The sequence below is a fragment of the Diceros bicornis genome, chromosome 5 (assembly GCF_020826845.1).
Source record: "Diceros bicornis minor isolate mBicDic1 chromosome 5, mDicBic1.mat.cur, whole genome shotgun sequence".
Lineage (NCBI taxonomy): Eukaryota > Metazoa > Chordata > Mammalia > Perissodactyla > Rhinocerotidae > Diceros > Diceros bicornis.
This window is the reverse complement of record NC_080744.1, coordinates 49,875,776-49,901,446: the sequence shown is the minus strand read 5'-3', so window position 1 is coordinate 49,901,446 and position 25,671 is coordinate 49,875,776. Positions and strand designations below refer to the sequence as shown.

Below are 25,671 nucleotides of genomic sequence, written 5' to 3'. Positions count from 1 at the left end.
TTTATTCTGATAAAGTAGTCCCTATGCACTCTTTTTGTCAATAATATTCCAAGCCTTCCAATTGTCTCCCTTCTAGTGTATATTATATATGACTTCTACCTCAATCTTAATACAGGAAAGATTTGATTTTTTTAACTTGCTGTTCAAAAGCCTTCCCTCCCTCCTGATTGCCTAAAACTGGTGTTTTAGTCAAGGAAGGACAGGATATGCAGGTGACATAACAACATCTAAAGAAAGAAGAAGGTACACATGGCTCTTTCCCTGCCTTCACAAGATTCTGGTACTTTCTCTAGTGTACTACAGCCATAATAGTGAGCCAACATACCCTTTGGGTATTTGGACCTAGAAAAACAGGTAAGAAAACAAACAAAACCCATCCCAATCTGGTACTGGCCCATCTTCAAAATCCTCATGTCCCAATAATACCCCATGTGAACCTTATTCAACTAACAAAATGGATCACTAATTCCCATGTGTAAGTCACTGTTCATGCCAGAAGTAGGGCCTTAAATACCAAGAGGTCATTCATGTATGTTCTGGCCACAAGGCCACTTGGTTTTTCTTTCATTTACTATCACTCCTTATAGTTCATATGCCTGTCTTATCCCCTCAACTATCTTTTCAGTTAAATGCAATAAGCCCAAGGAGAGAGATGGTCTCATGCTTCTGCATTTCCTAATCAAAAAAGACTCTAGAATTAACAGTGCTTTTGTATCTTCAATAAATGTGTCGACTTGACTTTATTGAAATTATACAGTTCTCCTCCTAAGTTTTTCCTCTCTACTCAAATTCATTGATATTTATATTGTGTCAGATTTTTACTGTGTCCATTCTGCCTGGTCCAGTGGTCTCAATAGAATTCAAATGCCAGACAAACTTGGAAATTATTATATCAGCATGTTTACTAGACAGTTCTATTGTAGCCTGCTCAATAGTGGGCATAAAATAGCTGAAGTATAATAAGTGAGATGCGTTGCCGTTAGGGAGATGTTTAATGGTGTGATGCAGGAAGTGTCAAGTTTCTAAGCAGTGGTAAGATCTGTTTTCAGCTTTAACTCCAAGAAGCTGGCCCCTCCTGTCAGGTAGTGAAATAAAACTCTGCCCATACCCCAGCTTGCAAAAACAGGAAGGAAAAGGCTTATCTCAGTTGAGATGATAAAGCTAATATCCAGCTAATAAAAGCAGAAAACCACACTGTAATACACACTGAAAGGGAAGAAGTTTGTCAGTATCTGCCATGTCTTCACTCAAACATCAAAGTTGTTAGAAAAGGAGGCAGCCCTGCTGAGTTCTGTTGATTGTAGCTTGATGAAAGGGGCAACAGAACAGATTTCTGTTCTACCCAAGCTTTCCTTCTATCAATTCAGTTGAGAAATGGACTCTCCATTCTATCTCTTATCCTTTCTTTCCTGTTCCTTTGTCTTTCTTGAGATAAGACCCTTATATTTTCAAGGGGCACACAATCGTGTCTGATGAAATATGTCACATAGGGGACAGAAGTAAGCAATTACTTTTCCAAGCTTGAATCCATGCATTTTCTCAGACAGAAACCCAGAGAAGTAGAGCTACATAGATAGAAGTATACTGTCTAATTTAATTCTCTAAGTGAGAGCTACTAGTGAGCTACACATGTGTTACAGTCATGCTGAACTTAGAGAAACTCTCTCAGTGGCCAGTTGGGGCAGCCAGAGTTCCTCAGATTCCCTAGGGTGCCAACTAAACCTGGTTTGCTCAGGACTTTCCTGGTTTTAGCACTGAAAGTCCTGTGTCCTGCAAAACCCCTCAATCCCAGGAAACCCCATCTCTGGCCACCACAAGCAAAGCTTTTACTTTTTCTATAAAAGTATCATAAAACTAATACTTTTATGTGTGCTAGGTGAAAAAGTTGAGGTGCACTAAATGATCCTGTGAGCTAACTGTTATGATTATAAACCACATCTTTCAAATGAAACATTATGACTCACAGATTAAATGACTTGCCCAAGCTCACCCAGCTAATAAGTGGTGGAGTCAAGAATTAAAACTAGGCTTTCTAATTCCAAATTCTGTGCATTTACCATTATAATTATTGTCTGTCTTTTGCTCAGAGATGGTGTAGCATTTTCCCCTCCTTGGGTCTCATTGACCAAACGGAAGAAGTGAAGATGCTATTTGCCCTCGCTGAGTGTTTTATCTCTAATTTGTACCCTTTGAGTTGTTTGCACCCAGTTGGTGAGGGGGGTCCTCAGCAGTTTTGCTTGGTTCACAAAGAAACAGCTTAAAGTCACATATACTCTTTTTTCTCCTTGAAAGTTACTTATACAACGAGGGTGGCTAGGTAAGGGTGGCTTCACACACGTAGTAATTCCTTCCCCCTGATGTTCAGGTCTTATTGGTGAGTCTGAATTGCCATGTCAGACTCTTTGTTTCTTTACTATAAGACTTCTCACAGGAATCCTACTGTCCTTCTCTCAATTCTGCTGCTCATCACTTTCATTACTGCTAATCCAGTCTTCCAACAAATATGTCGAAATCTGAACCCCAATTGCGAGCACTGTCCAAGTACTCTCTTCAGACTGCATAAATCGATAGAGGCAGATACATACATTGAAAGAGTTTTCACAGATCTCATCACATTGGTCAGATCTGACTCTCAGCTCTGATCCAGATAGGATACTCTGTGGCATGCAAGCTATGGTTGTATTTACTCCTGCTCTATAGCTGTGGTACTTCCTACACTTGATAACAATAAATGCATCTTATCATTAAACTTGGGGAATCTTCTGAAACATGAGATTCTGTAGTTGTCACTCTGTGACTTTGGAACAACTATTTCAAGTATTTTTTCCCGAAGGGATCTTTTTATGTAAAAATTGTGTGGAAGATGGTATCACCTTACGTGAAAAGATTTACACTCAGATCGTTATGAGCAGCAATGGCTTCTACCAATCTCATGCTTTGGCTTTTCCTACCTGGGACCTTAGAGTCTAAACATCAAGATAAGAGCAGAAGTTACAGTGATGTTTATCACGGTTGACAGAGTTATGTAAAAGGCCTCAAAGCAAAAGAGACATCTGCTATGCCTGAGTACACTAGCTTGTAAAGACTAATGTCTTTCTAAAAATTAAGTTTCGTGTACTTTTGGCAGATGAATCTGCTCTGGTTAATGAAAACTATACAATCTTGTGAATATAAATTCATAGCTTCTTCCCTCTCATTGTCATCATCATCCAGCAGTTATTGTTCAACCACTATGTTCCCAGAACACCTGAGTCATTTTCACAAGATGCCAGTATTCAAAGTTATAGATGTATTATTCAAAAGATTAACACATTTAGTCAAGCATTTAAAGTTTTAACTTCCCTGTCCAAACACACCTTCCACTTCTCTCCTTCATAGACTCTGACACATTATTGTACAATACATTTTCTTGCCCATGGTGCTATTCAAGTTTTTGTACTGCTTCTTGCTGTGCCTTTTCTTTTCCGTATCCGGATATCAAAGTACTGTCCAAACTTCAAATCCCAATTCAATGCCATCTTCTCTATAGTTTGCCCTGTTAACTCCAAATTAGAAATATCTTCCTTTCCAAGGTTTTCAGAGCACTTATCCACTGGAAAGTAAATCACCCTTTACCCTATATTGCAGCTGAGGTAATTAGCTAGATACCAAAAATAAGATTCTGATATTTTTATAGTAATTGCTATTTTTTATTACTCCAAGTACAGGGAATATCATATTGTAAGTGAAGGGCTAAATATATGATGTAACGTTCTATTTTCTTCAAATTACGAGAAATATATAATTCTGAAGAATCTTTAATCATAAGTATACAGTAGATCATAAAAAATAACCTCAGTTCACTCCTCCCATAAAGAGACAGGGTCTATTTCCATGTTCCTTGAATATGAGCTGGATTTATAACTCGTTTTGGACAATAAAATGTAGCAAAAGTGATGGTTGTCAGTTCCAGCCTTGGCTTCAAATAGCCTTGCATGCTTCCACTTGTTTCCTTAGAATCCTGTCACTACCATATGAACAAGCTTGGTTTGGCCAGCTGGATGATGAATGACACATAGCCCAATCCTCTCTGTTGTCCAGACAACAGCTAGACACCCACAGGTAGTGAGAACTAGCTCCCAACCAGCTGATCACATAAGTGAATGCAGACAAGATCAGTGGATTCATGATTTTAAGTCGCTTGAGTTATAGAGTGGTTTGTTACACGGCAACATCTACCTGATACAGTGAATATATTAGGATAGAACGTAATAGAATCTAAAGATTGGAAGAGGCTTTAAGGAATCAAGCATCTGATATTTAAATTTCCTTTGCAACATTTCTAACAAGAGATCACTCACGCTATTTAAACATCTCTAGAAACGGGAAACTTAGTTTTTGCAAAGGCAGTTCTTATTCTTGGGAATTTCTCCTTATATTGAGCAGAAGTCTGTCTACCCATCATTCTCCGGTGATCCATGTGCTGCCCTCTGGGAAACTCATGTCAATTTAATCCCTTTTCCACACCTAGCCTTTTAAATATTTTAAGACCTCAATTATATTCTCACTTGGACTTCCCTTTTCCAGAATCAGTATCCCCGGTTCTTTGGTGGTTTTTCATGTGATATGATTTGAGACCCCAATTCAATCTGCTTGTTCGATCTGCACGCTTTCTCTTCTGTCTGCACCGTGTTCAAGTGTCATGCCCTGCACTGAGCACAGGGGTCCTGACAAGCAGCGGAGCTCTGTAAGCAGCAGAGCTTTTCGTCCCTGCTCCACATACGGCACTTCTCTCAATGCGCTCAAAGGGTGCTTTCCCCGCAGGCCCACTGCACTATCACTACAATCTTACTTAACTCGCCACTAGAGTCAATGAATCCTTACATTTTGTCTTGCATTGACATTAAGCTATATTTCCTCTCTTCTATAGAGTCTGAATTTAAGACCTTCATTTATCCCTAATTGTGACAATGAGGGCTCTTCAGAAACATTCCAGGTGTTTGTCCTTTGAGACACATGATAAGATTGCACTTCAACTCTCCCTTTAAACCTAGTTATTGCCATGCGATTTGCTTTGTCCAGTGTAATATGAATAGAAGGGAGGTATGTCATGCCTATGTGGAAGTTTTAAGAGCTAGAGCCGAGTTCGCCATATCGTAATTTCCGTACATGAAAACATGAAAGCATGTGTTGAGACAAACATCTGTCAGCCTGGTTCCCCGAGCAACTGTGAGGAGCAAAGTGCATCGTCTTCACCTGTACCTATGTGCATTGCAAATGTAGTATGAGTGAGAAATAAACCTTTATTTGATTAATAAACTGAGATTTGGTAGTACAGTGTGTTACCGTACCTTAACCTAGCTTATCCTGGCTGATACACTCTTTATACTTCATCTGGTTAGATCCAGCTCATTGTTGTAGATCTTTTGGATATTAATTCCATTATCTAATACACTAGTTATTTCGTCCAGCCTTATGTGACTCTCAAATCCTACAGTAATGTTTTTTATATTTCTTCTAGTTCAATTAAAAATAATCTGTCTAAAGGCAACTCCTGAAGTACTTCACTAAGAGCCTCCACTTGATACAAAATCATTAACAAATTATCATATTTTGGGTCCAGTTATTCAACCCATTGTTAATTCATCTACGTGATATTTTTCTAGGGGGTATTCTGAAAATCCTTAGCAAATGCGTTTCTGGAATCTAGATAGAAATATATCTACAACATCTATTTAATACACCTATTTAGAAACCTTATCAGACCAAAACATAATGAAATATTAAGTTCAAAATATAACATAAAATTACAAAGAAATTATCCAGAAATAAGCACTGTTTATTTGCAAATTACATCAATTAGGTATAACAGTGAAGCACTTTAGCCCTGGAGTCGGGTAGACCTCCTTCAAATCTCAACTTCGATACTTAGTCACTGTTTGCCCTTGACCGTGCTTAATGTCTCCAACCCTCAGTGACCCTATCAGGAAAATGAAATGATAACTATAACATCTACCTTGAAAAGTTGTGATGAGGATTAAAAGAGATAATGCATAAATAATGCTTAGATATAGGCATGCTATACTGTAACATTTCAAAAACTATTTGTTATTATATCATAGTTATTATGAATTTGAGACGATCTCCGTTTTTAAAATAACATCTAAGATGTTTCTTATATTTACCTTATAATATTTCACACTTTTTCTAAATGCTAAGACTAAAAACCAAGAACTACTTAATCTGCTAGTCTTCAGTTTAGAATTGGTCATATCTGAGAATTACAGTATGGTTCTGACAGCAAGCTGTTTAATATTTAAGAAAGTATTGTGGATTAAGCAAACCTATTGCTTGAAATAAGGAGTGAGTAATGACAAGGTTATAGAAGCATACTATTTTGCTAGCAGTGATTATATATATTTTTTTCTCTACTCTATAGTCTGCCTATAAGAGGAAATCTATATTATCTACCTTCATGGAACACGGTATTCATTTACTAAAAGACACTGAAAACACACTTGATATATGCTTTATTGGGAAATACAATGACCAAGCTCAGCATTCTTCTTTGTTTTTCTAAGACATTTTTTACGTGGTAGATGTACTCAATAGCCATAGCAATTCAATTTTGCAAAGAACCAGCAGGCTTAGGAATCATAGTTGCCATCTTATCATAACTGCCATCTCATAATTGCCATCCTATCTAGTGGGGTTATTTTCAATGTTTTTTGACTAATAGCTAGTAATTTTCTAACACAAGTGATTATTCTGCTCAATGTAACAGATGATATTTTCCATAGTTACTGAACTGGCACTGTTTTAAGACTGACTACTCGAATACTATCTTCATAAAGGATGTGGCAGTGATTTTAACTTGTTACTCCTCAAACACATAAAATATCTGGAAAGCATTAGAAGATTAAACTTGATTTTGCATGGTGTATCCCTAAAGATTCATTAATTTTCTAATAAATTTAAGTCAAGCCAGAGACTTAGAGGTCGTGAATAAAGACCTGTTTTAAAGAACTGAAAATGTCTAGTAATATGTAAATTCAATAAGTGAATTGAACACAGAGAAGGCTTTATAAAAATGTGCTTCTACGTAGCATTTTTTTCCTTCTCAGGTTTCTTAAGTAGGAATTTTATTTTTCTGAGCCTGGATTGTTCATAGCAGCTCCTACATTAATTAGGTGGGTCCTCCTGTGATGTTCAGAATCAGAGAGAGTACAACAAGCACCGGCTTGAAAGACATTTTGTTTTTTTGAGTTGGAGCCTGGAGCGAGGAAAGAAATCTTGAGTGGGAGTCATGAAGGTGAGGAGGTGGAAGTAGCATTGTGCTTTAGCTCATGTAGGTGGCCTTACTTTCGTAAGTGAGAAAAGATTTGGCCTCAGGGGCTGGGCATGTAATACAGCTTCTATTGCTAAAGTTGAGGTGGCCTTACCAAATACTAATCTTTGAAAAGTGCATGATTTGGGATTCCTTTAAAGAGTGTCTCAAGTCCTACAAGGTGAAGTTAATGCTTTCAGAACCTAGGGAAAGGCAGACTTCTCCCTGTGTGTTTTTGATTGGCAGTCACCTCAAGATAAAAGGAAAAGCAGGACCCTTCTGAGGAGTCAAACAGTGTCATGCACAACAATTATAAAAGTCCCCGGTGCCAGGAACTGGCTAAAGGAAAGTTGTCTGAGTTGATAGCAGCTGTGGTTTCCTTCCATGAAAATGAAGACATTATCTGCATTCTGGGTTGATATGGATGAGGAGCTATATGCAGCCTCTGGATCTAAAATATAAACCTATCTTTCTTAAGAATAAAAGTGTACAATTTTATGCAAACTTTATCCAATGAGTAAAATTTGGTGTTGCTCTTGCCTGCAACCCAGGATGATCCGGAGTTTTCATACTCTTACATACTATTAAACAACAGATGTAAAAATGTGATTTGGTAGAATTTTCTATGGTCTGCTTTTAAAAGCACAGAAAATGGCCTCTATTAGAGTAGACATCAGGTTTCTTGTGGATGCGTGAGGAGGGAGGAATCTGTACTCTAATATGAGCAGAGGATGGCAGAGTCTTATACAGTATCCCTGCATTGACTGCGGGTGATACTCAAGTGTCCTTTCTGCATTTATAGTCTATTACTGAGTAAGAAAGAATGTTAAGCTACAAAATTAGGCCAGAATATGAGATGATGAAAAAGACGTCGATCTCTATCTTTGTGAACCATAAGCTATTAGTAGCTTGAGGGTAACAGCTCCTTTTTCTTAATCCTTTGAGTGAGTTCTATGAATTCTTTGCCACTATCTAAGTAGGAAAAAATATGCTTAAAAGAAATTATTTATAATCCACTCCAAGAAAACTGTGAAGTTTATAAACATGGTTTAGATCGTAGTTAGTAGCTTTGATCTTCCTTCCTCAGATACCATGCATTTGCCAGTAAAGGGGTCTATGGTTGTGGTCCTGATGTCTTGTAGGTCCATACATTGAAGGAGTCAGCCTAGTGGCTGGTCTCTGTGGCTAATACTAAAATGCACTTTAATGTCTCCATGACCTTCTAAATAGAGAAGACATCAAGTACTTCCTGAGTAATTTCCAAAACAGCCTAGTGAAGCATTTCAGCTGACCCTAAACTAGAGAACTGATTGCTGTTGGTAGGCCAAAATTAGATAGGCAGGATTTTTTTTGGCCACTGGAAGCAAATGACTTAGCAACCAGTTCTTGATACACGTGTTTTAGAAGGTTGGTGGCCTCATTGCTGTCAGCTTTCCTAATTAAGAAGCTCTCTGTCTAGGCCAAGCCTAGGTGTACAGGATATAATGTGTCTGCTTGCTGGAAGGACTGCAGACAGTGTTGAGGACTAGCGGGCCTGGTACAGTCAAGAGTCTATGATAGGGTTGTGACTTCCCCTAGCCTCACATGCGATTCTTTTCTAGCTGATATAACTACCCTGTGGCATGATTGTGTCTGACTTTAGCTAAGAGATGCCAGGTTTTGTTCATCTTGTAATGGACTAAGCAAGACAACATCCTTTATTACTTTTATAAACAGGGTGAAAAAAGTCATTCAATTATTAGTCACAAAAAATCTCCTTCCTAAAGGAGTCATAATGGAGCTTATTAGAGGAAATACAATGTGAGTTTATATCTAAAGTGTTTTAAAATGCTAAAGTTTTCAGATAGGAAAGTGAAAGGATAAAATTTATATCTTAGCATAATTAGAGTAATATTTTTATAGATTTGTTCAGTATAAGCTTCAAAAGTTTCTGCAAAGTAGAGAAAAAGGGATTCATGATGATCAAAAGCAAAGTGGGCTCCTGATCAACTGGGGTTAGATCTAATTGAGAAAAATCCCTTGATGAGTTTTTTTCTTTTAAGAGCTTAGTAACACTGACTTTGGTGGCGGCGGGGGGGTGAGGGGGTGCTGGGGGTTGGGTTAAGCTGCTTTTAAAACTCAGAATACTTATGTGTGTCTCATCCTGAATTCATGATTATTTCAGGAATAATTTTTTTCTTAAAATGTGATAGACTTGAATCTCCTAAGAAGAAGTAATTCTAACCAATTGATCTAAGCACCTGCCATTCTAAGACAAAATTAATTTATGGGCAAGGCACTATTATAAGCTTTATGGAAGGAAACCTAAGTGAAAAAGTCCAACTCTGGGTCTTTAAAGAGTTTAAAATCAAGTTGGAGGATATGAATCTTGTTAAATTTATGCAACTTAAGAAATTAATATGTACTATAGGAATGACACAAATAAGTAGGAACACAGAAAAGGGAGATAATACTTCTCCATTGTAAAAAGAAAGAGAGAAATAGAAATCAAGGATATTCAAAGCTATGTAAAGATCCATACCTTACATTGCAAGAATGAGGAACCATTAAACACATGTAAGTAGAAAAGGACTGTGTTTTAAGGAGATTAATTTTTAACAGTGTATAGATTAGACTTAATGTCAAAGAAGGAATTGATGAAGGAAGTTTACTTAGAAGATCACTTTGCAATTGCCTAGGTAAAAGGTTTTGACGACTAAAACTAGATTGATGGCAATGTGAATAAAAATAAGTTGAAAAAATGATGGGCATGTTGACTGAATTGCTATACAATAATGAATTATGAAAGTAGATCCTGTTTGCATCTGATAATCCTTATAATAATTAATAATCCCTGATCTTAATTCACTTCTAACTAAATCTATAGTGAACTCCTTCTGTACCAAATCCCCTGAAGTGAAAAGGAACTCTTCCATAAAAACAACTAACTGAAAAGTCAAAGAAAGACCAAGGCTTCCATTTTTCTCCAAAGAGTGACCTGCTATTGTGACTGAGGCAAACTGTTATGAGGGTGTTGTCATTTTCTTAATACTTGTCAAACTTAGTTCCGAGTATGAAAGGATGTTTGTGTAGGATGAACAATTGACCCAGGGAAGGGAAGGGATTATAGCAATGGAAACAGCCATCATCTAGGCTTATGAGAATTTCTGGCCCTTTCCTTGAGAAGTAAGGAAGTTACCTGAGGGGATAGGGAAGAATCTGATTTATGGGCTAGACAGGAAAAAATAAAACAAAAAGTTCTCGCTAACATGCTGCTATGAGAAAAGACGGGTTAAGAGCCCCTGGAGAGTAAGAACAACCTCAGCTTCATTGTTAAATGGCTGATTTTATGCCCTGGCTAAAGAGGGAATTCAAGACTAGGAGTGGAGAAGAGGTCATGAGGACAGAATGTAACATCCTAAACTTTATAGAGAAATATAAAAGCAATATCAGAACTATGACAGCAATATTAAGAGTATGTTAAACCAGCTATTTCCATATATTGTGCAATCTAACTCACATCAGGTTTCACAACAGTAACAAAAATCACTATTTTAATCAAGGTAATTTAAAAACAAAAGAATTGTCCAGAACTTTGGTTAATAATTGTTCACATTCACAAAGTTAGTTATGGCAATAATTGCAAAACTTTGGAAATTTAGGTACTTACTTCCTTTTTTTTTTTCTTTTTTTTGACAATTGTACCTGTTTGAAAATGAGGTCAAAACGGAAGGTTCTCTTTTTCTATTTGGCAATCTCTCAGTGTACTGCCCTTCAACAATATCTCTATTTTTTTTTTCAGATCTCTCAACGTCACCTCTTTCCTGACAAGGTTCAGTAATCCCAGCAGTGGTTGGAAAGCAATTACCAGATTCCTGGGGTTAAGGAAAGCAGCTACAGCCTAGTTCAGAACCATGGACAAGGGATAAACCAGCCTTCACGTAGGCTCAAGGAACTTAGTTCTGTGATAACTTGGATGAATGACTAGAGAAGAAAAGGAACAAAAAAGATAAATATTTCCTCTCCCAAACTATCTGTTTTTCCCCTATCCCCACCACTGTTTTATATATTTTCCTTAATTTTGGTACAGACAAGGCTGGTACCTTGAGACTAGAAACAAAAATATATATATAGAAGACTTGAAATGCTCACCTTGCATTAAATAAATAAAACTCTAGCTACAAATGTCCAGGGAAGGATAAACTTAAGTAATATGCAATCAAAGCACCAAAGGAGTGTCATTCTAGTTTAGATAAGTGATTCATTTTTGGAGGAGGTACTCATGTGACTTCATTCACTATCATTTATTAAAATAGTGTCACCAAATTGACTTTTATGATGCTGGGTAACCATGGCCATGTATCACTCAGATATCCTTCAGAGAAAATCTTCTTAAAGAAGTGTAGTTATACAACAGCCTTCAACTAGTACACCTTCAGAATTCACTGCAACATTCATGCAAGTCCACGCTTTCCCCAAGCTACTCCCAACCAATGACTGAATATGGTGGAGGTAATAGAGCTGACCACTTATGCCCAATGTGGGACTCCTCTAACAGGCAAACTTTTCTGTAGGACTCTCCATTGGTCTAACACTTTCTTGTAGTCTCATTGCAGTCAATTTAATGTTTTTCATACCCAGTCTTCCTTCCTTCCCCCTTTAATTTCACAGATCTATATAATGGTCCAAAGACTTTTCTTACCTACACCTGCCGTCTCTACACTTTATCTCTGAGATGTTTCCTCTCAAAAATCTCTTGTACTTCTGTCATCTTGGTGTGTGCTTCTGGTATGACTCTTTGCTTACGTATGTGACAAAAGTTACCAAACTCTTATAAAACCACTAATAGATGTAAAATATTAAATTTGATGATTTCACTGAAAGGTGAATCCTTCCAGCCTTCTCTCTTTCTTTTTCTGTTCATTTTCTCTCTCTGTCTCCCAATTCCTTTCCTAGAGCCTATCTGAATTTATTGTGACAAATGGGAAAAATAGAACGAAGTTTGGCATGTCTTTTCAGCAACACTTTTAGGAAATGTACAGAGAGAGATGAGCAGAAATTAGAGAGCAGTACCATTAACTCCATTATCTTGTTTCAGTGTGTATAGACTGTTCTTTTATTGACACTTGAGAAGGGGGAGAGAAGGATGAATGCGGTTTAACTCTGAACTGATTGGGGACGCTGAAGGTAGAGAAGTGAAGGATGTAGCAGCATTGTCATGAAGAAGCAATGACTCCTTATTTTGAAAGTCTATTCCAGTCTCAATTTCCCAGAACAATAGAAGTTGTAATATTTAGAAGAATTATAGTAATATTTTTTTAAATATTTATAGGAAAAGTAAAATAAAAAGCAAATCTCTCTGAAAGAGGCTGTGATTGAAGGCTTATATTTAAATGACCTTTCAGGTTCTTCAAGAGGAAATAAGCATTCAGATAATGGCAAATTCTCTTGATGACTGCAAATTATCACCCCTTTCCCATATCATCATAATTCCAAAATCCCTTGGAAAGTCCTTGAAATAGGCAGTTTCTGGAAAAATGATGTGAAAGAGATCTATACAAAATGCAAAGATGACTATTTTAACTAGATGTTTACACAGTACAGCATGCACTTGACAAAAATGTGGATGCAGATTAACTCTGTTGCTTTGACAGCGATAAAGGTCCATATTCAGACATGATTTAAGAAAGCAAGTTCTTACAAAGTGATGGATGCCATAGGAAGGGAGGAGCTGCAGGAACTATAAGATCATAAACTCAGATAAGCCTCCAAGATCATGACATACAACATTTTTCATAATTAAATTGGAATTCACCTTAATTATTTTCTAAGATAACCAGTTTATTCATTTTGTCAAGCTGTTTTTTAGTAAACTTAAAGAAAGACAGTACAGTCAGCCCTCTGTATCTGCGGGTTCCTCATTGTGGATTCAACCAGCCACAGACCGCAAGGCTTATGATGGTTTCGTCTATACTGAATGTGTACAGACTTTTTTTCCTGTCATTATTCCCTAAACAATACAGTATAACAGCTATTTACATAGCATTTATACTGTTTTAAATATTATAAGTAATCTAGAGATGGTTTAAAATATACGGGAGGATGTGTGTAGGCTATATGCAAATACTACACCATTTTATATAAGGGACTTGAGCATCCATGGATTTTGGTGTTTGTACCTGTCCTGGAACCAATCCCCTGAGGATACTGTATGTGTGGGGTAGTAGAGAGTGCGTAATCCATCTATTACCTGAATTTTCTATGGATAATCCATAGTGATCTTTTGCCACAGCTGGTTTTCATAACATATTTAAATCATTGTGACATTACAATAGGAATGTGAGTAATTCTTCACGTTTATTTTAAGGACATTGAAGAATTTATAGACATAACAAATAACATCTTAATTACTTTTATTTGGGAAAATCAAAATAAAAATGGTCTATGTTATTTTCCAGGAGCTTTAAATTTGAAACTTTAAATTTTACATATGTTTTATTTAAGTAACGTGGATGTATTTAACAAAAGATTCATTTTTCAAAGAATGAGAATATCATAAAATATAACTGTGAAACTAGTTCTTTGCCTAAAGAAGCCTAAAACATGTATCCAAATTTTGCTTCTATTTATATTGTATGCAAATGTATTCAGATTTCAACACATAAAACAACTTGTCTATCTATCTACCCATCCTGTGCATAAGCTTTGGTCCACACAACACACTTTAAAAACCTATTATATGTTTGCTACAGTGTTGTTTACAATAATGACACCTAGAAATATTCTTGAAAATCCATTAATAGAAGAATGAAGAAATAAATATTACATAAGTGTTTTGAAATATTTGCATCATTTAGAAATAATGAAGTGGAAAGTGTTCCAAGGCATGCTATTAAATGGAAAAAAGAAAAGGAAAGGAAAAAGAACCCTCAAGGAGTAGATGCAATATAGCACAGTGATTAAGAACGTAGACTCTGGAACTACACTAAGTTTGAATACTGATTTTGTCACTTACTAGCTGTATGAAAGGAAAGTGTAACTGCTTTATACATTGGTTTCCCCATTTGTAAAATGGAGGTCAAAATAGTACTTACCTCATAGGGGCATTGTAAAGATCAGATGAGTTATTACATATGTAACAATTGTAACAGAACCTGCTACAAAGTCAGTGCTACATTAGTACTTATTTATTTACATATAGAATGGTCTAATTTGTGTTAAATTCACAGAGATACACAACATAAAACTACTTATTCTATACGGACATAGATATATAAGCAAGCACACAAAAAAAAGGCCTATGAACATAGATTCCAAACTGATACCCATGTGTAATTATCGGCATTAAAAGAGATCTTTTGTTTTTTGTTTGAGTATTTTACATAAAGCACACAATTCATACATTATTTTTGTGATTAAATTGTAAATATTTTTATACACCCATTAAATGCAACTTTAAAAAATGGTGAAGATTATGTTCATTGAGTTATTGACATAGAAAAATGTTCATGCACATGTCAAGAGCAAACAAACAGATCAAAAGATAGCATTAATTTTATTACTATGAACTCATTAATGTAAAATTATGTGGTTGTATTTGTGTATGGAATGATAATGTTAACAACTAATCTGGTTAGGTGAATTCAACTTTCTTCTTTATATACAGAGAGATACATGAATACATAATTATACATACGTACATATCTATACATTATTTTTTTAAACACTATAAAAACTACTTTATCGTGAAAAAAAGCAACAGTGAGGCTAGCTAATTATACCATCATGCAACATCCTGCATTCAAAATACATATGTTGAGAGCACAGCCAAGTACCATTGGTGAATGGAATGAATTAGAAAGGTTATGAATGTACTTACCCACCAAATGCCTGAAGTGCAGAGAATTTGGAAGCATCCAAATCATTGCCACCTACTATTCGAGCCTTAAATGAAAAACAAGAAAAAAACAAAACAAAACAAAACAAACAGGCTTTTAGCATACTATAGCTGTGTATATGTGAATTTGGGACACGGGTCAACTGCACTAGACACGTAACACCTACTATGACAGATGCTAAGCAGGGTCAGCTGCAAGTCAAAGCTACGGTGTTTTTGTGAGTGGAGGTTTTGAAATCAGCTGTCAGCATTTACACAAAAACACTGGCAGAGTCCAGGAAAATATTATATTTCAAATACTATTTGCCCTTAAAACTTGGTATGTGCAGTGAAGATCATGAATCAGTCAGGGAGATCATAATTAGCCACACGTAAGAACAGATGCTGAGTTTGACCGTAGCAGACCCCCAGGTTGGCAAGTGTAAGCTAAAGTAAGCGCAGCTGGCAAGGTGTAACCTCTTGATAAATGCAACATATCAGGGCACACTTAAAGGACAACCAAAGAATGGAAAGCTGGGATAACATGCACATTTCACGACTAAAACAGAAGAACCAAAACAGGTCTAAGATGTCACAAACAAACATATACAAAAGACAAGATCCCTCAGGAGGGAAGAAAAAGTATGATTTAAAACCTTTTCATCCACAGAACTGCTATCTGAAAGAGAATCAGGAAAAGAAGGGATAAATGTTAGATGGAGTACTCCTCAAGAAATCATATAAACATATACATGAACAAAGGGTTATTGTGTTAACATTGTTTAAAATCATAAGTGAACAGAATTTCAAGGCTGAACCCCAAGAGAAGAGCGATAGTTGGTCCTCACCGTTTAAAGAGCTGGAAAACGTGCCAGAATGCTTCAAAAGCATAAAAGGGTGATTATGGGATTTAATGTAAGACAATGTGTCATATAAAGAAAAGAACACAGTTGAAGAATCAGAAGTCCTAGGCTCCACCTGGGGCTCTGTCACTTACTAAGCACGTTGAGCAAACTACCAAATTCTCTGGAGTCTAGAGTCTAGACCTAACTCCGATACAAAGTCACTAATACATTGCCTATTCACTTCCAAACGTTGTTGAGAGGATCAACCGAGATCAATATATGTGAAAGTAAACCTCACTTGACTATATAAATTAAATACGTTTTATTAAGGGATTATTTATTTATGGCATATAATAGAACTTGAGCTAAAGATTAAATATATTTCCCCTTGCAAATAAGAAAACTTATGCCTCAAGGGGTTACATGACTTGATGAAGATCACAAAACTAGTAAACAGCAGAAGTGGGATACAAATCCAGTGCTCCTGATCCCCCATCCACTGCCCTTTAGATCCAATGTTTCAGGTGAGTTGAACAAAACAGTGAGGGGTAGTTGGTTCACAGTTCTCCAAAGTAATTTAAGATAAATCATAAGGTCAACATTTCTCAGTTTAAACTGCTCATGGGCCCAAGTAGATAACAATGGACTAATAATTTTTGTTGTTTTTTTTAAACTCAAGTCTAAATCCGCCAGGGTCATCATGGTATGGTTCATTTCTGCCTTACATAGTACTATTGTTCTTAAACTTATTAATTCAGCTTTGCTTATTAGCATAAAGCTGGAGGAATTTATCTATGAATACAAGTTGACAAAAAGCTAGAAATGGAGTGATCTTGGGGCTCATGTAGTCTAAACCCCTCATCTTTATAGATGAGCCCCAGAGAGATAAAGATTTACCCAAGGTCACGTAGATCAATGATGACCTTTATTGATGAAACCCGTATTTGTTTTCTTGACTTATTCAGTATGGACTGATTAATTACCATAGCTAAATAATTTTGTGCAATATTTTAGAGATTTTACAATATCTCAGGTTTATATCTTTGAATATAAAACAGGGTAAGGCACAATATAAAGTAATAAAAGACCAATCTTATTTATGGCCATAAATGTTTTAAAATACTACATAAAATATAGAAAATAAAATTTAGCATTATATCAGAAGAATAATATAGCCTATCCATGAAGATTTTATTACAAGCGTAATTTAAAATCATAGAATAAATATGACATATTAACTGGTCAGAAAATATGTATCTGCATTTCAACAGGTACCAAAAGTCATTCGATAAAATTTGAAAACCCTCTAAATAGGTTTTTTAAACCTATCTAAAATAGGAGTAGAATGAGTCTTCTTCAAGTTTAATATGTTAAAAAAATGTCTTTCAGAGTCATCAACGTAAGTGTAAAATATTTGCGCTTTCCTGTTATCATTAAAAGTAAACAAAAATGTCCACTACCATCATTTTAACTTATTTCTGGAAATTTTGACCAATATATTAAAACGCAAAACAAACATAAACAATATACATGTTAGAAGGTAGGATTCCAAATTATTATTTTCAGGAATTACAATGTTATACCCATAAAATAAACAAAAAATCACCTGGAAAGATTAATAAAATAGGTAGCAAAGTAAATATATAATCAACACATAAACAAAATAATAACAATAGTTGCTTCCTACTTACTAGCAATAACTGGTTTGGAAAACAATAACATTAGATCTGATTTCAAATATCCAATACTTTGACATTGTCTCCCATTGATAGCTGGCTTCTATATCAGCCAGCCCACTGAATAAAGGTAATCTTACCAAAGTCACTAATTATTTTTCAGTGGCTAAATCTGGTAATACATTTCAACTTTTCATTGATTTATTTAATGTTTCATTCATTCATTTGTTTAATATATATTTTTATTAATTATCAATGATCTCTTGTTTACTTTGACTCCTTTCTCGTCCCCATGCTATATTCTCCCCCTTGAAACCTTTCTAAAATATAGATATGATCATGTCACTTCCTTTTTCAAAACCCACCCATGTTACCAGTGCCCACATGAGAGAAAATCAGATTCTTGTCTACTGCAGCTTCATGGCTCATCAGTCCTCATTCACATCCAACATTTTGGCCATAATTAAATTCTTGCCAGTCATTTCCATGCCACGTTCTTTGAAATGTGTGCCTTTGCATTTTCTGTTTCACTCCCCTTCTTCATCTAGTTAAGTGCCTATAAGCCTCCAGAACCCAGATAAAGGATAACCCCCTTTCCTGGAAACTTGTCACTTCTCAGGGATTTGTGGTCTTTGCATGTGAGCACTGCACTGTGTAGTCCTCTTGGCTAATTCTCAGCCTTTGACAGTTTCCTTATCTCCAATCCTCCTAGATACAAGCTCCTCGATGATAGTCTATTTTTAAATTTCTTTTTCTTAACTTCTACCACATTCCTGAAATATAGTAGATGGTCAATAAATATTTGCTGAAATTTGAAAGAACAGCCTTACATAAGCTACACCACTTTATGTAAATATCTAAAAATCTTAACAAAGGAAACTATTATTTCATCTTCCTGTACAAGTAGGATGAATTATTTTCAACAGATTTATAGATCTAACAGTTAAAATCCTAACGGCAAGTTGTTGTAACTTGAAATTATCCAAATTTAAAGTGTAACTGGATTAATAAATAAGCAAAAACATATAAGACTTTTTTTTAAGGAGATTTATGAGGAGAGTCTATACAAATATTAAAAATCTATAATAGGGGGGCCAGCACCGTGGCTTAGCGATCAAGTGTGCGCAATTCCGCTACTGGCGGCCCAGGGTTCGGATCCTGGGCAAGCACTGACGCATCGCTTCTCCGGCCATGCTGAGGTGGCGTCCCACATACAGCAACTAGAAGGATGTGCAACTATGACATACAACTATCTACTGGGGCTTTGGGGAGAAAAAGGAGGAGGATAGGCAATAGATGTTATCTCAGGGCCGGTCTTCCTCAGCAAAAAGAGGAGGATTGGCATGGATGTTAGCTCAGGGCTGATCTTCCTCACAAAAAAAAAAAAAAAAAACCTATAATAAATAAAACATTACAGTCCTGGCAAAATAATAGATTAAAAGATCAGTGAAACATAAAATACAGCTAAGTAATGTACCCTTATACTTAAGAATTTAGTGAATAAGAAAGGACATATTGTTATCAAAGATGAAGAGAAACGTCAGTTAATAAATGATGCTTAGACTATAGGTTAAGTATCTGTAATATTCATTTGTATCCTCATCTCACACATATCCCACAAAGTTCCAGATGTGTTAAGTAATTAAATATAAAATAATTAATGTAAGAAAAAGCAAGTAAAACTAGAGAGGAATATTTATTCACCCTATGGAATGAGAAGATATGCTCAAACTTAGCGGTAAAAGAAGATACCACAAAGAAAAGTTTAATAAACTTATGTTCATTTAGTACCTTTGTGTATAAAAAAAATTAAAAAGAAAATAAAAACACATTTGGTGAAAACATGTATATTAACTAATATGTTCAGTATATAAAGAACTTTTACATCTATAAAACAATGACCCTAATACTCCAATAAATAACTGGTCAAGAACGTGACTAGACAATTCACTAATAAGAATGTAACAATGGTAAATAAGCATAAAAAATGATCCAATTTATTAACACTATGCCTAATCATGATTATAAAATTAGCAAAGATTAGAATAATGATATTAATTTTAATGATATTAAAAATAATTCCCAAGGCTTTTGAGAGTGTCGTGAATCAGACACTCTGATGCATCGTTGATGACAGTGAAAATGATGATAAAATTTTCAGAACACTTTTTAGTGATGTCTACTAATGGACTTTGTTTTGATAGGGAAAATCCTTTCTTGGAAGTTGATTCTAAGGAAATTATTTTTGTTACTGATTGAATTGTGTCCCCCAAAATTCATATGTTGAGGTCCTGACCCCCAGTACCTCAGGATGTGGTCTTGTTCGGAAATAGAGTTGTTGCAGATATAGTTAGTTAAGATGAGGTCATACTGGAGTAGGGTGGTCCCCAATCCATTATGACTGGTGTCCTTACAAAACGGAGAAATTTGAAGATGATAGATACACACACAAGAAAAACATCCTGTAAAGATTGGAGTTATGCTGTCACGAGCCAAGGAACTACCATAAGCTAGGAGACAGGCCTGGACAGATCCTTCCCTAGTGCCTTCAGAAGGAACATTGCCTGTCGACACACCTTGAGCTCAGATTTCCAGCCTCGAGAACTGTAGGATAATAAATTTCTGTTGTTCTAAGTCACTCAGTTTGTAGAACTTTGTTACAGCAGCCCTAGCAAACTAATATAATTTTAAATACTGAAACAGAAAGTCTATGTGTGAAGATACGCATTATTTCATTATTTACAGTAAAAAACTGGAAAAACATACATGATCAGGAATAGAAGTATGAGTTGAAAATTATGTTCTATGACGTTGATAACAATGATTTGCAATCATTAAAATAAATGGATTTAAAGACTATATAAAAATGTAGGAAATGTTTGTGGCATATACACATGTATATATGTATACATATATATTAAACATGTTACATATACACGTAATCAATGCACACTCTCTCATAATGGTTTTGTTCTCTGACAAATTGCCTTTTATTCTACACATAGTTGTTTTGCTTAGTCAAATTCTGGCTAAACCTCTGTAATTACATGCTGGATATTCTCTATAATGCTGCTCCCAATGCTCCTTATCATAAAGTCAAATCATCTCACAGCAAGATCATTTTGTAGTTCAGTGACTTAATATCTTTAATATAGGACCATGGTGCATCCACCTACTTTATAGGAAATCTCCTCTACAAGTGGGATTAAAGTGAAGTTCCAGTGACTATACATTTTTTAATGTCTCAAAATTCCATAAACTTATTTAAAATTTTTTTTTAAAACTTATATTCATTATGTGACCATCCCTATTCTATTCACCCATGCTGCATAGGAACTGAAAAAACTAAAATCGTTAGCTTATAGGAATGCACATAATATGAGTTTAAGCCCATCAGAGGTTCTTACGTGAGCATCCCTGAGAAGGAAATTTGAATGTGATAGGGGCAACATGTGACCTCTTTAACTCTCAGTTTTCCTTCACATGTGAGTAAAATAAGGTTTGACCAGCACGTGTCTAAATCTTCTATTACTAAACTCTATGATTTTGTATATATAATGAATTTTTACTATAACAAAGAATACTCATTGGTTACCATAAAAAATATTTGAAATTAATACCTAATGCCTAAATGTGAGATTTATAATCATTTCACAATTTTCTATGATAGAAGTAAAACTTGTTGTGTTTTCTCTCTTGATATTTTACCTCTATTATAACACACTTTTTGAAGGAAATTTGGACAGAAGAGATCTCTAAGTTTGTAAAGAATTTGAGTCTAGAGTCCCACCTAGCTTAGGAATTTCCTTAAACTTCTTTGCTCTAAAGTCCTTCAACGGTAATATAAATCTCCCACTGGTCATAATATTGTTCACTATCTGCTTTGGAAATAGGTTTGCTTTATTGACCACCGTATCAAAATATATATGACTTTTAAAACATATAAAGAATGCCTGAAAGTCATGAGATGGAAACGGAAAACAGTTCAGAGAAAAGCTTATGTGATCAGATGATTGTTGAGTTGCCATTAATCTTTATAGGGTACCTACTACGTGCTAGATATTCTGCAAAGCATTTTAGCTGCTCTTTTATTGAATCCTCTCAACTGTCTTGTGAGGTATCAATATTTGTTAATGCTGCCAGGGCAGAGGAAGCACTTTGGCATGGCTCACATTTCAGTCGTAATTCTGGATGCAATGGGGTTAGTGCTAAGTGAGAAATTAATGCTGATGTAACTCACATCTCACACACTTTTGTTCACTTATGGGCTGGGGAGTAACCTGAAAAAATGAGTCACAATGACAATACAATATGATAAGGATAAATGAAAGATATGAACAAGTTGATGTAGGAGCACAGAGAAGAAATCTAATAACTCTGCAGCCAAGAAGACATTGGGTTTGGAAAGAATTCATGGGGGAGATGATTTATGAGTGGGTGTTTATCAGAGGAATGAAGGCATTCTTGGCAGAGGGAAAAGAATTTGCAAAGGCATTGAAGCTTGAAAGACTAGAGAGTGTTAGGAACTGAAACATGAGAGTGTGATAGTAAAGAATTATAAGAAATAAAAGGTAGATGAATAGGGTTCATGGCATGAAAGTCTTCATACATCCTATTAAGCAATTTAAATTATATCCCAATTGCAATGTGGAATTACAGATTGTTTTCAAGTAAGACAATGACATCTAACATGATGAGAATTTTATTTTCTGTTTTTAAAAATCCAGGGCAGTTCTCTAGACAATAAGGCAGAATAGGATGATATGGAAAGAGTTTGCTCTCTGGCCCATCTATACCACAATTCCACACACACAGACAAATGCTAGATAACATAATTTTTAAAATTTTAAAACATATCTAAGTTCAAAAAGGAAAACAAATATAATCCCCCAATCACTACAAATGAAGTAGCAACTCAAAACTAATTGTGAATGAAGTAAAAGCTAAAATTGCTCACAGGGGTATGGGAACAATTCATTCATTCATTCATTCATTCATTCATTAAACACTGATCAAGTGCCCCCTACATGCTAGGCATTGTGCTGGGACTAGGGATACTACACTTGAAAATAAAGATAAATATCACTACTCCTCATGGAACTTTAATGGTGAGCTCACACCACAGCATCTGTGCACAAGAAAAGCTAAAACTTTTTTTAGAGATATCTGGAAAAAGCAGAAAGTCAATACAGTATAAATACAGTCATACAAAATAAATGCATGAGATAAAAATTACCTATAAGAATGGAGAAATGACAAGGAAGTTTTCCATCTACTTAGGGACACAAATGGAAAAAATTTACCCATGAAAAAATGGAACCTCAGCCCTGTACCAAGTGTGGGTTCAGAATTCACAAACTGAAATCCATTTATTCTTTTCACATAAAGTACTATTAAAAATTGATGACACACCTGGCCACAAAAGAAATCTCAAGATATTCCATAAAAGTGTTATCATAAAGACCAAGTAAATAAGAAACCAACAATGGAATGGCAATTTAAAAAACAACAAACAAATACAAAACTATATTTGGAAACTTATAAACATCCCCTAATATTATCTACAGAAGAAAAAAAGTAGAAATTATGAAATATTTATAACTAAAATTAAACATACACAAAGACCTACACACACATACATATACTTGTGGAATAAATCTGATGTAATAGAAAGAGGATTACAGCCTTAGAAGTATGTTTTAAATATAATAAAATAATTAAAATAGACAAAGTAAAAATAGAACTCAAGAAGCTAAAAACAAGAATCATAGCATAAACCCAAAGATAGTAAAAATCAGAATGGTAAAGAAAAGATGGGGAAATAATGATGTAAAATTATTTTGTGAAAAAATAGGCATGAAAATATTTTTTTTAAAACTAACGAAAGTATAAATGTTTAGCAAGACTGATTAAGAAAAGGGAATGTAGGGGCCAGCCCGGTGGCGCAAGCGGTTAAGTGCGCGCGCTCCGCTGCGGCGGCCCGGGGTTCGCTGGTTTGGATCCCGGGCGCGCACCGACGCACTGCTTGGTAAGCCATGCTGTGGCGGCGTCCCATATAAAGTGGAGGAAGATAGGCCCAGATGTTAGCCCCGGGCCGTCTTCCTCAGCAAAAAAAAGAGGAGAATTGGCGGATGTTAGCTCAGGGCTGATCTCCTCACAAAAAAAAAAAAAAAAAAAAAAAGAAAAGGGAATGTACATAAGAACAATATTATTATGTAAAACGGATATAATTAAAGAGTCAGTGGAGAGTTTTAAAAGTTTAAGAGTATGCTGCAAACATCTTCATGTCAATTAACGCTAAAACTTAAAGAAACGAGTAATTTTCTAAAAACATTAAATTACCAAAATACAAATTTTCTAAAAGATATGTTACCAAAATTTATACAAAAATAATACAAAACCTAAACAAACCAATAATTACATGAATCAGTAGGAAAATATCCCCAAGAAAGAATACCAAATGATCTTAAAAGTAAGTTTCATCAAATCTATGTGAAATAGATAATACCACTGTAATACAAACTTGACTATAAAACTAAGATGGACACATAGAATAGAAACAGGAGATGTACCCAGCTAACTTTCTAAGGCTGGTGTAAGCTTGATATTGAAATTAGAAAAGGATAGTACATAATGAGATTATACACCAGTATCATATATGAGTTCATAAGCAAAATCCTAAATGAAATTTTTGCATTTGATCTAGCGGTGTGCATGGGTATATACATTTATCCAAGTTGTGTTTATCCCCAAGCTAATATAGTGAGGTAACAATATAAAATCAAGTGGACTTCTGCTTCCAGGCAAAAATGAATAGACTTATTTTCCCTATTTCTCCCACTAAGTACAACCAAAAACTTTGGACATTATATATAAAACAAACATATATATATAACTCTGAAATGGAGAGAAGAAGGCATACTGGTTAGGGACTTGGGACTCAAAGTACAACATGGTGTCGAGTTCCTTGGGTTTCCTTTTTGCCTCAAATATCCCAAACTGGATACTGGAGAAGCCAGCAACCCAGAAATGTCAATGGTACAGACAAGCAGAACTCCAAAGGGATCCTACCTTCTCTAGCAGAAGGACCAAGAACAGGCTAGCAAGACAGAAAACCTTTAGACAATAATTAACCCATTCTAGCCAAACAGCACAGGAAAACCTGTGGCCTCCATTCCCACTTCTGTCAGCAAAGGCCAAGAGGAGTACCTCAAATTCTACCCTTGTCAGGCTGTAATGAGGTGCTCCAATCCCCCACATTAGCTGGAATGCTGTCAGAGAAGGCCAAGTGGGGAGGTGGAAACCACACAGGAAGCCTGAACTTCTCCCCTAAAAAAGTGGTAATGAGGCATCTTTTCCCTCCTCACAGGAGTGATGTTAGAGAAGCCTAGCGGAGAATCAGGACTTTCACCACTGCTCAGCAGTAACAAGGTCACCTTCCACAATGTCAGTGGTGGCCACATAGGAAGCAGCAGTTAGGCACCCATTTCCCTCTAAGCTAGGATGCTATAAGCAGAGACCTAGTGGGAAGCCTCAACTCCCAGTCACGCCCAGCAGTGGCAAGAAGTCCCTCCCCTAGGTGTCTTTGGAAACCGAGTAGAGAACCTGGACTTCCACCTCCATCTAACAAATGAGTCAGAGCTCCCGTTCAACCAATGACACAGTGTCAGACAAGGCCTGCTACAATACAAGATTTAAATAAGATCACAAGTCTTATAACGTAATACCCAAAATGTCGAGATTTCTATCAAAAACCACTTGTCATACCAAGAACCTCAAACTGAAGGAGGAAAGACAACAGATGCCAATGTGATGACACAGATATTAGAATTATCTTACAAGGATTTTAAAGCAGCCAACATGAAATTTTTTAACAAACAATTATAAACATGTCTGAAACAAAAGAAAAATTGGAAATTTTTAGTAAAGGAGTAGAAAGTCTCAAAAAAGAAATTCAAGATACAAAAAAGAAACAAATGGAAATTTTAG

The 25,671-nt window shown here is 35.7% G+C and overlaps 1 protein-coding gene across 2 annotated transcripts in view; it reads right to left on the bottom strand.

Annotated features, from left to right (window-relative positions):
* The window catches only part of UNC13C (unc-13 homolog C), a 590,924-nt gene that overhangs the window by 408,078 nt on the left and 157,175 nt on the right, over window positions 1–25,671 (bottom strand). The window contains exons 4-5 of one of the 2 annotated variants that reach the window (XM_058541619.1): window positions 15,818–15,840; window positions 15,165–15,229 (exon numbers count right to left, since the gene is read on the bottom strand). The exons of the other annotated variant lie outside the window; for it this stretch is intronic. Of the exons in view, the coding sequence (XP_058397602.1) occupies window positions 15,165–15,229; window positions 15,818–15,840 (88 nt within the window). The remainder of the gene's footprint in view (window positions 1–15,164; window positions 15,230–15,817; window positions 15,841–25,671) is intronic. 2 annotated transcript variants of the gene reach the window in all.